This window comes from Populus alba, chromosome 9 (assembly GCF_005239225.2).
Source record: "Populus alba chromosome 9, ASM523922v2, whole genome shotgun sequence".
NCBI lineage: Eukaryota > Viridiplantae > Streptophyta > Magnoliopsida > Malpighiales > Salicaceae > Populus > Populus alba.
Genome location: NC_133292.1, coordinates 11,152,858 through 11,168,395, shown reverse-complemented (window position 1 = coordinate 11,168,395; position 15,538 = coordinate 11,152,858). Strand labels below are relative to the sequence as shown.

At 34.7% G+C, this 15,538-nt stretch overlaps 3 protein-coding genes across 3 annotated transcripts; 2 read left to right on the top strand and 1 right to left on the bottom strand.

Annotated features, from left to right (window-relative positions):
* The first annotated feature begins 519 nt into the window (after positions 1–519).
* LOC118058875 (auxin-responsive protein SAUR68) lies at positions 520–1,825 on the top strand. The gene has a single exon (XM_035071654.2). The coding sequence runs from the start codon at positions 865–867 to the stop codon at positions 1,312–1,314; it is 450 nt and encodes a 149-aa protein (XP_034927545.1). The 5' UTR covers positions 520–864; the 3' UTR covers positions 1,315–1,825.
* A 2,207-nt stretch (positions 1,826–4,032) lies between these two features.
* LOC118058874 (lysine histidine transporter-like 8) lies at positions 4,033–7,430 on the top strand. The gene is made up of 5 exons (XM_035071653.2): positions 4,033–4,589; positions 4,693–4,829; positions 5,089–5,516; positions 6,523–6,654; positions 6,759–7,430. Exons 1-5 carry the CDS (start codon positions 4,159–4,161, stop codon positions 7,245–7,247), a joined length of 1,617 nt encoding a protein of 538 aa, XP_034927544.1. The 5' UTR covers positions 4,033–4,158; the 3' UTR covers positions 7,248–7,430.
* Positions 7,431–10,963: 3,533 nt separating this feature from the next.
* Positions 10,964–13,538, bottom strand: LOC118058873 (uncharacterized). The gene is made up of 3 exons (XM_035071652.2): positions 12,701–13,538; positions 12,186–12,371; positions 10,964–11,477 (listed from the first exon to the last, which is right to left on the bottom strand). The coding sequence occupies exons 1-3, from the start codon at positions 13,142–13,144 to the stop codon at positions 11,190–11,192; spliced, it is 918 nt and encodes a 305-aa protein (XP_034927543.1). The 5' UTR covers positions 13,145–13,538; the 3' UTR covers positions 10,964–11,189.
* Positions 13,539–15,538: the final 2,000 nt, after the last annotated feature.

Here is a 15,538-nt window from a genome sequence, read left to right as displayed (position 1 = left end):
CAGTATCTTTAATTCAAAATGATAACCAGATATATAAACCTCACACGTCTCAACAATTTAAAGATAAGTTTTATTCTAATGGATGGGTAAATTAACCTATAATAATAGATCAGATGGGACACCAAACCATGTGTTGTTGTGAAGGCACAATTTATTTGAGAAAATCTTTAATTAGTTCTGTTGAAACCAACATAGCATATTCACCAAACTTGTACCAATCAGTTGTCATGTTTACTTCCATTAATCTCCTAATTGATGGAAACATAAGGGCTGTGACATAGGATGTTAGATTCACAATTTCACACAACCTTAAAGCACAATTTCGAACCACATATTTTACTTGTTTGGCAGCTCACCTTCAACATGTTGGGACCATCATGCTTTAACTGTTTCCACGCACCAAAATCTGCCAAAATACTCACCCAAGTTGCCAGACTTCTTCATTCTTAAGGATATCCTTAACGTGGATATATAGGTTTTAAGGCATAAGAGATATGTTCTAGCAATTTGGTCTCTTCTTCTTGTTTCTTGTGGCTCTCATGGATTCATGCCTTTATGATCCACCCTCTTGAGACCCCTCATGCCTTCAATCTACAGGGCACAAAGCTTGGTTTGTTAATTATCCATTTGAATCAAGCATCTCCACGCCACTCAATCTCCCTTCTCTTCCGTGCTGCACATGGTTATGGCCCACCAGTTCCCTGCATCAGAAAACATTCAAGTAAAGCGATGTCTCTGTGGGGTGGGTCTATATAACGAGTGCATTGCCAGTTCCTTCTCAACTCAAAAATCCCATTTCAATAATCACCAAGAATTACTGAATCTCCTCCTCTTCTCCTCTAGATCTCACTAGCTCAAAGCAAAATGATCACCCCCGTGAAACTTATCAAGATGGCAAGGAAGTGGCAAAGTCTAGCTGCCCTAAAGACGAAAAGAATTTCGTTACAAAGAAACCATAGTAATGCAAGTGCTAGCGGTAGCAACATGTCAACAGTGGCGGATAAGGGCCATTTTGTTGTCTACACAGCTGATCAAAGACGTTTCATGTTTCCTATTTCATACCTTAACAACAACATTGTTAGACAACTCTTGGTAATGTCTGAGGAAGAATTTGGCCTGCCAGGCGACGGGCCGATCACATTACCATGTGATGCAGTCTTCATGGAATATGTATGTTCTTCGATCCAAGGGAGAGTCGACAGAGAAATCGAAAAGGCTATGCTTATGTCAGTAATTAGTAGCAGATCATGTTCATTGTCTTCTTGTCCCAGTCAAGGGCAAACTAGCCAGCAGTCTTTAGTATATAGTTTCTGATCGAGAGTACCACACAAATTTTATAATAGTGAATAGACTTTCAAAAACGCCAACCAAACTTTCTTTTTGCTTGATTATTAATTAATTATTTTTTCTCGAATAAAATGAAAGCATCAAGGAATAGTATGGAATCACTTGAAGCTAGTTAGATTCTAACCAAATAAAGCTTCTTAATTTAGAGATCCATTCAAAGGGAACCCTTGAGATATCAATATTTCTATTGCATTCAAGTTCCATTGTGTGGCAGCACAAAAATATATATACCGAAAGCTCAGTTTATTTAGCTAGTGCCAAAATTAATGATGTTAAGAGCATAATTAGTACTCCATTAATATTCCATTTTCTTGTATATATATACTTGAGTATTCTGAGGCCAGAGACTAATTAATGCCAGAAATTGCCTTTCGAGTTTCTAGACTTTTTTCTTTTTGGTCTTCGAGCTAGATCGATGGTATCTCTGAACTATATGCAGCACCAATAAGAGATTCAGATCATTTACACCAAAAAATTGAGAAAATTCGTGAGAAATTCATGTTCTTGTGGCATAACCAACCGCAAGAAGCTAATCATTAGAAGCAACGTGCAGCTGCAAACCAGCCTATAGCATTTCCTTGCAAAGTACATATATTATTGCATCTTTTGCGTGATATCTAATCATAATCTCATGATTACTAAATTTTATTTTCCTGGGTAACTTGTAGTGTTTTATATAATCATATGCTTACTTTCATTCTGAGGCTGGAGAATTAGGGTCAAATCCTGGTGCAAGTTGCAGTTCAATTTGAAGTTGTCGGTATCGTTAGCTGATGCCATAAATTCCTACGTTGCCAAGTCTCTTTCTAAAATGCAGTGCTCGTACAATAAAATACAGGTCTTCATCATTCTCTAAATAACAACTAGCTACAGCCACTTGTAAAACAATTAATCTTAATTATTCAAATTAGTATATGCGGTCCAAGCTGGCCGCCAGCCGGCAACATAGAATTTTTTTCGTGTAAAATTCTATCATGGATCATAAGAACATCTATACATATTATTTTTTTCCCCGCCGAATCATACACCTTATTATATTTGACCATGAACTGATTATTAAATTAAAGATTCTAACAAACTGGAATGTGTTGATCATTCTATATGATTTTAGTAAATTTCTTGATTACGTGATTGCAATTTTCATCCCAAGAAACAAGATAAAATAATAATTCAGATTAGCCCTCCTTTTCATGCACAATCTCAAACTGACTCACATCTTCCCATCAACTGTCAAAAGAAAACAATTATTTTTCCCAGTTTAGACATTGCAATGTTTCTCTATGTAAATATTGAGATGATATACGTAAGGGAAAGAAAACTCAAACCTTTCGGTGGACTTAGCATATTTAATTATTAAAATTGTTGACATCAGATAGAATCTGAATTCTAAGTTCTGATCATCTAATATATATATATATTACCTCAGATTTGAAAAAATATTTTGCAGCTACGTTATGTGAATGATTTACAAGAAGATTAGAAGTGGAAAATGTTCCCAAGAATCTCTGCTCATTTTCCCTTTATAACTAATTCACGTACAGTATGAAAGGGATTTTACTGCTCCCAAAGAAGTCAGGCAAGAGCTACATGTTGTTGACCATGCTGTTATAAGTGCCATGGGAACAATCCAGGTTGCTTCATATCTATTTTCAGCAGCAGACTTGCTTGAAATTCAACGATTAATACTTTTCTCCCCGATTTTTCTCTTGTTTCACATATTTTCCTTGTAGGAACACTTTAAATAGTTTTTAATATTGTTGTTGATCCTCTTTACTTTAATAATCAGATTTCTATAAAATATAAAATATACATATAAATCAACAATTTTATCTTTAGCTAGGGCCATCATGCTTTAGTAAAGTAACCTGTAATTAGGAGGATGCAAGGGACAAACAAACATTGATAATTCCTTTACCAATTCGACTGGCGTCAAAGGAAAATAATGTGTAAAGCATGGCACACATTTGCCCACTTGACCAATAATTTGATGTTATGATGATTAATTTTTTTAATCAGCCTTCACACCTAATGGCAATTGGGAAGGGATTTGTAACTTTTCTGGGCATCAAGAATCTTTGATTTTAATCTTATATAATTAATTAGCTTGTGCTATGCGAAAACAATTAATTAAATTAAGACATGCACCATGTGGTATGTGCTGTCTACACGTGCTTTCCCCCTAATCACCCTTGTAAACTCACTTTTTTAGTGTGAGATTAATCAATCAAACTCACCGTCAGCGTCATATGTAAATGGTAGCTAGGTTATGCATTGGCATCAAAGGCAACTCCAATTAAGCAACTTAATTTATTTTTAACTATATACTTGATAATGGTTTCAAGAAAGGCTTGCTTGAGCTTTTAGCTAGTAGCTAGGACTGATTCCAAATTACAAGTCAAAGCCAGATAAAGATAAGGACATTTTTTAGTTAATGCATGGGGTATGCATCCTGTAATGTGCTGACAAAAATCTTTGCAGCCAACGTAGCAGGACCGGCAGTAGAAGGGCACTAGTCTTACAAGAATAGCTGGTCTTGCTCTGTATGGCTGGCTGCTACAGATCTTTAATTTTTTTTCAGGTCTTCGAACCCTTTTGGAATATTATTGTAGCCCTTTCTTTAGACGAGAGATTTTACAAATTATCCAAAAGTATTGTTTCTTATTTACACGCATTTTAAGACCATATGGGGGTATGGAAAGTTTTAGTGCATCAAATAGGAAATCATGGTCTCTATATATATAGTTTACTTCACTAATTAATTTGTGGGCAAATTAAGGGAGGACCAAGAGAACACCGTAGGAAAAGAAAAAAATGGGTGAAGCTGTTGATGCAAACTCTACTCCCGTGACACCAAGGCCTGGTGCAAACTCAACTCCTCTAACACCAAGGCCAGCCTCAGTGTCACCAACGCCACCGATATCGGCTCCTCCGTCGCAATTTCATTCGCCGTCGTTGTCTAGATCACCTTTGCTCACACCTGATCATATTGTTCCAAGCAAAACCCCAAGGAACTCAACCCCAAGAAATGCAACGCCAAGACTTAGAACTCCTCGCTTTATGACCCCTTTAGGTAGTCCTCTTAGAAGGGCTCTCCAACTCACAAAACTTGACCCTCAAGATGCTTGGCTTCCAATTACTGAGTCCCGAAATGGAAACGCATGGTATGCAGCGTTTCATTGCCTTTGCTCTGGCATTGGTTTTCAAGCACTCGTGCTCCCTGTTTCCTTCACTGTCCTTGGTTGGTAAGTAAAAACAACATGCATGATTGATCTTTGGTGTGGCAAGTTATACTTATTGGACCAGTTCGTAGTCTAGCAGATCTTTACTTTGTTTTTTGTTTTACAGGGCATGGGGCATCATAGCCTTGACAGTTGCATTCGCATGGCAGCTTTACACTTTTTATTTACTTGTACAACTACATGAAAACACCGAGACTGGCATTCGTTACAGCAGATATCTTCAAATTATGATTGCAAATTTCGGTACGTGTTCGATGTTTTTTTTGAACTCCCAACCTGTAGTATTTTGATGAACTCAAGAACAATTTCAACTTCGTATACAGCTGAAATCTTTGGAGAAATGATTTCTGAAAGAATATTCAATGAAATTAGCATTACTCTTCCTTAAAGATCCATGTCACACTGCGTGAAAGAAAATTAGCCCTGGTTTTTCTTCACAAGTAGAAATTATGCTTATTTGGTAACTATGTGATCTAAACTATGGCTTCTTCCAACAATTCAGGTGAGAAGAAAGCAAAGTGGCTAGGCCTGTTTCCAATCTTGTACCTATCAATAGGTACATGTGTGGCTCTGAACATAATCGGAGGATCAACATCAAAATTATTTTTCCAGACTGTATGCGGTCAATCATGCACAGTCAAAACATTAACACCAGTAGAATGGTACTTGGTGTTTGCTAGCGCTGCAGTTCTTCTGTCTCAGCTGCCAAACTTGAACTCAATTGCTGGTGTATCACTCATTGGATCCATCACTGCTGTCGTGTATTGCACAATCATGTGGATGGTTTCTGTTAACAAGGATAGGTTGCCTGGCATAACTTACAAGCCAGTTCGTGGACCAAAGGAGGTTGACAGGCTCTTTGAAGTTCTTAATTCACTCGGGATCATTGCTTTTGCATTTAGAGGTCACAATCTCGTACTTGAGATCCAGGTACCATAAATTCCAGCTACTTCTCAAGATTTCCCCCCCTTTTTTCCCACTTTGATGTTACATATTAGCTATCAGAGCAAGAAAAAATGTTTTAAAAATATTTCTCTTACAACTGGCATAGATAGGAAGCAGTTCAAGCATAAGCAAAGACTTGGATATGTCAACCATTTGATCCAATGGCTGATAATTCATGGATATGTAGGTGATATTGTCTAAGATTTTTCAGGTTCACAAGATATTACTGTATCTTCACGTGTGCTGTGAGAGCGTATTTTAGAAGAGAAAAAAATCATTTTCTTTGGCCGATTTTTATTGATTTGTCTCTTAACTTGAAACTTTTTTTCGTTGTTGTTTTATCGTCTGACAAAAGGAGATTTTCTGTTAGAGTGACTTGGAAATTTAGCAAATTAGCCTTCACACGTTACATGTGAAACAGTACTCTTGCTTCAGAGTGTGTTTGACAGTGTGATAGCAGTTGTTTTTCAAATAACTTTTCATACCGAAATACATCTCAATGATATTTTTTTATTTTTTAAAAATTATTTTTGACATCAGCACATCAAAACGATCCAAAAAATACAAACCGAACTTAATTTTAACAAAAAAAAAAAAAATCAAATTTGCACCAAACACAGGTGCAAACTCAGTCTATTTTCTTATCAGTTTTTTTTCGTGCAATTTCCAAGTCTACGCAAAGAACATAGAAAATACCTCGCAGCAATTAGTTGACCATTGACATTTGACCGTGTTAAATTAAATTAAATATGATATTATTTGATTTTCAATTGTTTAGATACTAGTTACAAGAGCAGGCCTGCTAAGCCAGGGTTTTTTACCTGGATCAACTTACCCGAGCCATCAAATCAACTCTGTAACTATGAAATGTGACAGACAATGTACAAATTATTATATCATGCTCTTCGTTTTATTAGAATTAAAAGAATAATCCAATATTTCTAAAGTGATTTGGGTGCGTTTTGATGTGTTTTTTTTTTTTTTTCCTCAGGCTACTATGCCCTCAAGTGAGAAGCATCCCTCCCGTGTCCCGATGTGGAAGGGTGCCAAGGCTGCTTATGCAGTTATTGCAGCATGTTTATTCCCCCTTGCAATTGGAGGCTTTTGGGCTTACGGCCAAAGGGTACTGCTATAATTAATTTTCACCATTTCCATCTCTCCAAACTAATTTCCTGTTGAGTTTCGTTGTTGTCTTCTAAAGCAAGCACATGTTTTCTTGATTTTCAGATACCAAAAAATGGTGGCTTGCAATCAGCCTTCTACGCGTACCGAAGGACAGACACCTCGGATTTCATCATGGGACTTGTTAGTTTACTTATCATAATAAATGCTCTCAGCTCATTCCAGATCTATGCCATGCCAATGTTTGATGAGTTGGAGTCGATTTTCACGAAGAGGATGAAGAAGCCATGCCAATGGTGGCTCCGAATAATCCTGAGGGCATTTTTCGGATACGGGGTCTTCTTTTTGGCCGTCGCAATCCCGTCTATCGGGAGTGTGGGTGGTCTGGTCGGAGGAATATCATTGCCGGTCACGTTGGCTTACCCTTGCTTCATGTGGCTTAGGATGAAGAAACCAAAGAAGTATGGCAAGATGTGGTACCTTAATTGGAGCCTGGGAATCACTGGTTTGATTCTGAGCGTGTCGTTTATGGCTGCCGGAGTATATGTTATAAAAGAGAATGACAGTAAATTTGAGTGGTTCAAGCCCAAGTGATTGAATGAATATGTAATGTGAAAAGGGAGGAAGCTTGATTTATAATTATTTTTTTTGCTATTAAATATGTGATTGTGAGATTTATTTGCAGAAAAGCAAATAAATAGAAAAAATATATATATCTCTACTTAATTCCTTGTAACATATCTGTTTTGTAATACATGATTGAATGATTCATTTATCTTCCTGCGGGCCTTTGTTTTACTTCCTTAAGCCTATCAATTTGGCCCACTAATTATTTTCTGTATTGAATCGAGCCTTGTACTAAATTGGGCTCGTGACCAGCCCTCTTGATATTAAATTGTTATCACTAAATTTTTATAAAAAATAAAATAAAATGATTAACTCGACAATATAAATAATCCAAGCTTTTTTTTCCAGATTAGCCTCAAATTAGATATGATAACTATTGTTGGAACTTGGCAAGTTAATAAATTTCCTCTCCTATTATTGGACTCAGCTAAATTATTTCAGCAAGACGAGGAGAAAACGAGCAAATATATGCATCAAGGGGACTAAACGAGTATTAATATTAAATCATACTTGAAATGGATTTAATATATATTCACATAAGACAAAAGGGGTTAACACGTTGGGCTTCGGCTAGCCATAACTCACTCTGAGCTCGTAGGAAGTTGGCCCTTTTAGCTTGGGTGCAAGCTTCTTCGCCCATCACTATATCATTGGGCTTCGCCTCCGTGTATCTTATCGGTCATCTCTCTACTCTTGTCTGATTGTTTATGTGTGAATGGGACATTTTGCATATCCAGAAAGTAGTTTGATGAAAAGGTAGTTATTAAACCGTTTTCGTGTGAATGGGACATTTTGCTTATCCAGAAAGTAGTGGGACTCAAATACATGAATGCCACGGTATTTACCCGAATAATAATGATTTTTCAAAAATTATTAACACTTTCAACTTTTTTATTTAAAAAGAGTTTATTCCGAGGATCGCTTTTCAAAAATCAATAAACATCAAATTCATTCGTTCATGAGATTTTTCAAACAAAAAAAAAATTATAGAAAGAGTAGTATTATTCCACATTAAGAAGAAGTTGAAAGACAAAATTATGTTTGTGTGCATGTTTAACGAATTTTAATGGTTATAAAATTAATGATAATATAAGATTTTAATAATCTTAAAATTTATAAAATTTAAACTAATAATTTCTAAAAAGTAAAGTTAAAGGCTTTGCAAAACTATATGTTTTTTTAAAAATAATAATAATAAAAATCATGATATTTTGTGTTTTTTATTGTAAAGCAGTGTATTTTTTTAATGTATATTTTTATTTGAAAAATATATTAAAATAATTATATATATATATATACACTTTTATTTTTTACAACATCACATTAAAAATATAAAAAAATAATTATTTAATATTATTTAAATAGCAAACACTTTTAAAACATATTGAATAAGAAGATACGCGCTTTCAAACAGTTACTGGCACAAAATAAAGCAAAGGGTAGGACTTAGGAGAGGGTAATGTCTTGTACTGTAACCAACAAAAGTCATCATCACAAGCACATCATTTATCTTCTTTCTCTGTTAACGTGAATGACGGCTACTTTCCTTCAACTTTTGTGTTGATTGACAAAGAGTAACACGCGCTTGTAAAAAAGATATCGTCTTATATATATATATGTTTTTTTTTTTAACATTTAGGTATTTTCAGACCAGTTTTTTCATCAAACTAGATTAATTTTACCTTTACTTAGAATGTATTTCTTAAAACGGTCATGACAGTTTTTTATAAGGAATCTAATAAAAGAAAAAACACAGCAAAAACATGAAGAATATGTTTTTATTGTTTATATTTGTGTGTTGTTAAGAAGTATACTCAACAATAAACACAACCTCAGCTTTTTTATATAGATCATGTTTTTTAAAAAAAAAAAATTTAAAAATTTTTATTTTTTATTTACTTTAAATTAATATTTTTTTAGTATTTTTAAATCATTTTAATATGTTGATATCAAAAATTAATTTTTTAAAATAATAAAAATTATTTTGATACATTTCCGAATAAAAAATATTTTGAAAAACAACTATAACAACACTCTCAATTAATAATTTTTTTTTAACTATATTAATCACTCCTAATTATGCTATCTCTTAAGAAAATAAGAAATCAACTTAAATCCGAACTTTTTTTATTTTGAATTTGGTTATAAGTGTATTTTTCATTAGCTTATCAATTAAGATTTTTTTTATATGTGATATTAAAATATATCTAAGAAAAACTAATGATTTTTTAATATTTAAACTCAGGAAATTAAGTAAAGAAAAAACACCTTTAACAAGTAAACTAAATCCCCTTGAATCCGGAATATGAAATCAAATAAATTAACCTCAATCAATCCCTCGTGGCTGCATGTCTTTGTCAGTCTGGGGCCTCCTTTTCCTTATTGTCAAGATGGAGGGGTCACATTTGCCCCGCCCAGCAAGGCAACAACGCAATCTTGAAAAACGAAAACCAAGAAAAAGAAGAAACAGAGCAAACTTGGGTGACTACAGGGAAGATAATGTTGGCATTTTAAGGAGGGTGGGAGACAGGTAAGAGATTGCATGTTTTGCGTAACTTGTACAGTTGTATATTCGTGAACGCACAGGAACTCGAGAAATCGTTATCCATTATCCACGTTAATGCTTAATTGTAAATAAAATTATCTACTTTTCAATGGAGTGATTGGCGTTTATTTTAATTTTCGTATTTTGAATTTCCTCTGAACACGAGGAGCTTGGTTATCTTTCAAAAATCATGGTTGTGACCGGTGGGTCAAGCAAGCAACAGAAGCTTTTCGCAGGTTTTTTGGTTCCATTTATAAATGTAATTCTGCCCTCGCCAGCATAATTATTGGCTGCTTCTTCTGGCAGACACCTTCAAATGGACGGAAGTTGACAGTGTTTTCTCAACGTCATGGACACAACACATCAAGTTTTGTGAAGGGCCTAATGTACTTGCTAATAGAGTTAACTGGCTTGGTTCGTTCCAAATCAATGCCATCCTGGTTTTCGACAACCTAACATGGTGGATTCGCACGGGTTTTCTGCTCTCTTTCGGAGGAGTGGCCTTTCTTCGTAGAGGTGGCTGTTCCTTTTCGGACTAGCCTAGTTCCTTTAATTGGAGGGATTACCTGACCCCTTATACTGGTTTATCCGTGTGGATTTCTATTAAGAAAACCCATCAAAAAGGTCATGAAGTCATGTTTAACGGTGATGATTAGGCATTGTTCTTAGTGCTGTGTTGGTGGTTGCAGCAGCATGGAATTTGACTAACGAAGGCTTACATGCCAACTTCTTTAAATTCGAAGTTCTAACCCCCATGGTAACTGATACTTACGGGAGAATATGCTGCAGATTTTATAGAGCATATTAATTCACCTACAAGATCAATTTATGGACTTGTTTAACATCGAATCCATAGAATCTTAATTTTACAGTGTCCAATTTTATTTGAACCGCGCTCGAAAGCTTACTTTCCTGAAGAAAATTTCATGTTCATAGCAAGTCGCAAAGATGTCAACCTTTCAAGGACATGCTGCTAGAACTTGGACACCATGGAGGAGGCAAAATCACAAATTAAACCAAACCGCCATCCCCAGTCCTGCTTGTTGGACCCAAGCAAAAGGTAGAAGACAACAGCAGGCCCCAACCAACAACCATTGTTTGGTCAAAGAATACTGCAAAACTATCTAAAGCACAGAAAGGACCAACACCAATTTTCTTTTCAAAACCTTGTAACAACAAGCAGTGCAATTTACATTCCAAATAAGAAGCAGCATAAATCGCTCCATTCTTCTACACCAAACATCCATCTGACAACCTTGATGAAATGTAACATGGTGGGCAAAAGAACGAGGCCAAAACATAACCGTTGGTGTCAACTGAGAAATAAAAATACATCTTACGAACCCCTTGAAGCTGTGCATCATTCAGAGATAAACACATGCTTTTGTCAAATTGTGGGGCTTGCCCAGTTTTTTACCAGTTAGAGTAACAGTGCATCTAACACGATTATAAAACTTTGACTTCACCAATCTTCCCAGAATGTAGGCCCTAGACCTCAAGGAAAATGTTAGGTTAAGAGGAACTGCAACTTTGTTTGCATGCTCTCTAGCATCAGCAAGAGGGGGCATCCCTCCATAGAGGGGAACTTGGGAACTGTGCACCACTGTCACCACTGTCCTCCGGCTCTTCCTTGGCTGAGAGAACTTCTTCATCTATTTTATCGACCCACAAAACCATTTAATTAGACCCAAATAATAAGTAAAAAGTAAAAAAAAATGATCTTAATCCAACAAAATCCACAAATTAAAAGAGTAAATACTAACAACATAAATTAATAACTTAGATTACTTATTCTATGAACATTGCATTCAATGAGAGCTCAGTTACATTAACATGTAATTGAACCTCGATGATACGGTCCCCTCACATGCAAAGACAACTGGGACACAGGCCCTCTGGAGTCCCATGCAAGTCCAACAACAGTACAGACTTTTAAGATCCACCATGTTAGAGATTTTTCTTTCCAAGGACCGCAGCTCGAGGCAGATAAAATTGACAAAACAACAACCAAAATTAAAGATTAAAGAAACCAAATGCTTCTTATCCAATTCAAGCTAGCTAATGGGTTCCACTACACTTCCCAACAAATGAAACTGGATTAAAGTTCGTGGCGGTTTTTGCAGTCTTTTACAGGCACTCCAAATTTGTAACCAATAGCATTCCCTCAATGCTTCCATGTCCCATTTCCCAAGGTATCCTCGGGACCCTTAAACGGCAAAAGTCTGACGACCTAACAAAATGTTGAACCCGCCCCATCAATGTTATTCACAATGACCATGTTACCCGTATCATAGCCGTTATTACATGTTAAAACCAAGGATTAAGAAGACTTTAGAGACGTATAGACTAGAAGAATTTACCTGCCCAGAGGCAAGTTTGAGCTGGAAATAGTGAATTTCAAGAGGGGTAGAGGTGACATGGACGGCGAAGAAGGTGGCGGGATTTCTGTAATGAATCTTGACCGTGGAATTTAACGACAGCATGTCTGTTGGCACTCCTGTTTGATCATTCCCTGCTTGAATATAAAAATTCTCGAACACCATGCTCTGCTTAAAAAGAACACACAGAAAAGCACCTTTTTAATCACTTTAAATTATTTTATACCTATGCTTTAATTATTTGATTTTTACTGCTGGTTAACTAAAAATGAAATAAATTAACATGATTAAAGGCAAAAAAAAAAAAAAGGGATTACGCAAACCTAAGAGCAGCGGTCTAATCCTAGCCCAAATTTATAGTCCCCCTATGCCCTAGGCATCATCACCAACTATTCAACTTCCCATAAGACCTCCAAAAAACGAGCCACTTAATCGACCCGGTTGCCACACACCGATTCAACTCGGTAAATTTTTCAAGATAAAAAAAAAAAAGGTACCTTGACTGAAACTTCAGGCTTGTAACCCTTGCTAGCACCCCACAGGATCAAACAAAACACGGTAAACAGCAGAACAAAGAACAATAACCCAATGAAATACAATCTCACTTTACTTGCGCCACCCCCATCATCTTTTTCATCATCGTCATCACCATCATGATCGTCTCCATCTCCGTCATCAATCCTTATATGTTTCCAAGCAGATAAACTTCTTGGCATCTTGAGTGAATTAGAAAATCTTGACGTCGATGACTCACGAGAGTGGTGGATTGGTGAACAATGGTAGTAAAGGTGTGGTGGTGAGACGGTTGGGCTTGACCCATAAGACATTTTCTCCACATCATGGTTTGATGGACTTTGAACGTAGTAGACTGGCCTTCTTGGTGACCTCGGAAGCCATGATGTGTCGAGACTGGTTCCATCTGAGTCAGTCTTGGCGTGCATCTTTTCTTTTCTTTCCCCTTGAAAACTGCTTTGAGAGAGGTAAAGAGAAGAAGATAGGCGTGTTATATGTTAGGTATTTGAGTTTTTTGTGTTTTTGTGTTTTTGTTCAGGTGGGGTATGGCGTTGGAGAGCCAGAAGAAGGAAGGTGACTATGATACGATGCCGAGACAAGGTAGGGCAGGCAGTGGCAAGCAAAGAATGCTGACACCGGGAGAAGGGGTTTGAAACTTTGAATCACGAGACAGGGTAGCTCTGGAGAGTGTAATAAAATCTACTGACAAAACCTTCCTCGTGGAGGGCCAACTGTTATGAATGCGAGCTCTGGTTGCCTGGATCTATTTCTTAAAGCCTGGTGCGTTGGTCTCCGATCCTGTCTTTCTAGGCCAGGTTCATCGCTGATGAGGACTTCGGCAACGGGTATAAGCCCATGACTAATATTGATATTTATTTAATTTAAAGGGTAGTATTTATTTCCATCGTATTTTTTTTTACCGCCGCCGCAGGCTGTAAATTTATCTTTAAAAAAAAATCTGACTAGGCAGGTTGTTTTCTAAAAACTTTAAAGTATAAATAAAAAAAATTCATGTAAATAAATAATTAAATAAACTAATGATTATTTATATAAACAAATTATTAATAGAACAAAAAACTCAAAAAATTAAAAGAGATGTTAACGAAACTATTTAATATCACGATACGAGTTAATTTACTGGTTGTGTTTGATGAATTTATTTGAGAAAATCAATATATAACATAAATCAGCACAAGTAAAATTTATTAAATAAAATAAAATAAAATAAAAATAATTTATGCAATGTTATGTGTATTAAAAATATTGCAAGAAAAATTTTTTAATTTAAAAAATAATTTTAATTTGTATAGGATATATATAAAAAATTTATAAATGAATCACATTAATCTCATAAAAACTAAACACACTCAGTATAATAAAAAAAATAGTTTATATTTCAAAGAAAGCCAAATAAGTCAATAACAAATTACAAAACAAGGGGTATTAACCTAAACATAAATGAAAATGATATTTTTAAAAATAAATATAAAAAATAGTAATTGCAAAAATTATATATAAAAAAAAAGGTGAATGGCTCACGAAGAAAGTATCTGCGTGCAGCCTTGTTTTTTTCTAAAATTAACATGGCAAATGACATGTTGTTTGCCTTTTTTTTATATAAAAAAAAATTAACATATCATCTGAAATCCCAAAAACTCAACTACTGTGGTGGTCTAAAAAACAAGATTGCTGGTTTTTTCTTTCTACGAATCTATTTTTTATCAATTTTTTACCAAAAAAAATATAAAACACCATATAAACCTTACTAAACAATTCATAACCTCAAAAAATAAAACAAACCGTGTCAAGAACCAAGATCAAAACAAAAAAAAAAAATTATCCAGGCTCACATCTATTTTTTCATACGCTTTCAAGGTCATGATCATATGATTTGAACTTCTCTATTTATATAAAATCATTTGATATAAAAAGAATAACTATTTTTGTGGTCGGATTTGTTATAACAAAATCCTTTTGTTTTAAATTAGAGTCTAGCAAGCTTTCTTTTTTCACACAAGAATATCATGTCTAACATAAAATTAATTTACATGAAATTAAAGAGGCCGGTTAATTAATAAATTAAATTAATAAAAAAGTTAATATTAACTTTTTAAATAAATTCTAAAAAATCAATTATATAACTCGAGTTTTTTTATTTTTTATTTAGTTTAACCGTCTCCTAAAAAAAACACCATTGGATGTTTTAAAAAAGTTCAATTATACATAAGATAAAAAATCACGAACAAAATTTTTGCATTAAAAAACACTATTGTAATCCACAACTAATCGTAAAAAGGTAAAAAAATGTACACTAAAAGAGCCTCGCTGTTTTTTTATATATATATATATAGAGAGAGAGAGAGAGAGAGGGGGGGGAGGCACATGAACACAACGAAGAATAAGTTAAATTTTTCACGAGGATCAAAAAAGCTTGAATTTGACGTTAATCCCATTGTGCTCGTTATTTAATCTATTTTGTTTGGTTGCTTGAAAATTAAATTTATTTCCTTATATAAAATTTTATTTTGATTGGTCCACATGTATGACAAAACATTGACTTATGAGTGGAAAAGGAGAAGATTTGGAGAATTTCGGAATCCTTTGATTAAGGAAGAGGTACGAGAGAAAGAATTTCATCCCTAATTTATTGGTTTTTCATTTTTTAAATGGAACATTTCAATATTCCTAACATAAGTAACTACTGACACCGTTTGTTTTATATTTTGAAAAGTAATCACTATTAACATAGTTTCTAAATATTTTCTAAATTTATTAATTTGATTTTATATTTGTTAAAATTAAATGAGCCTAATTTAAATTAA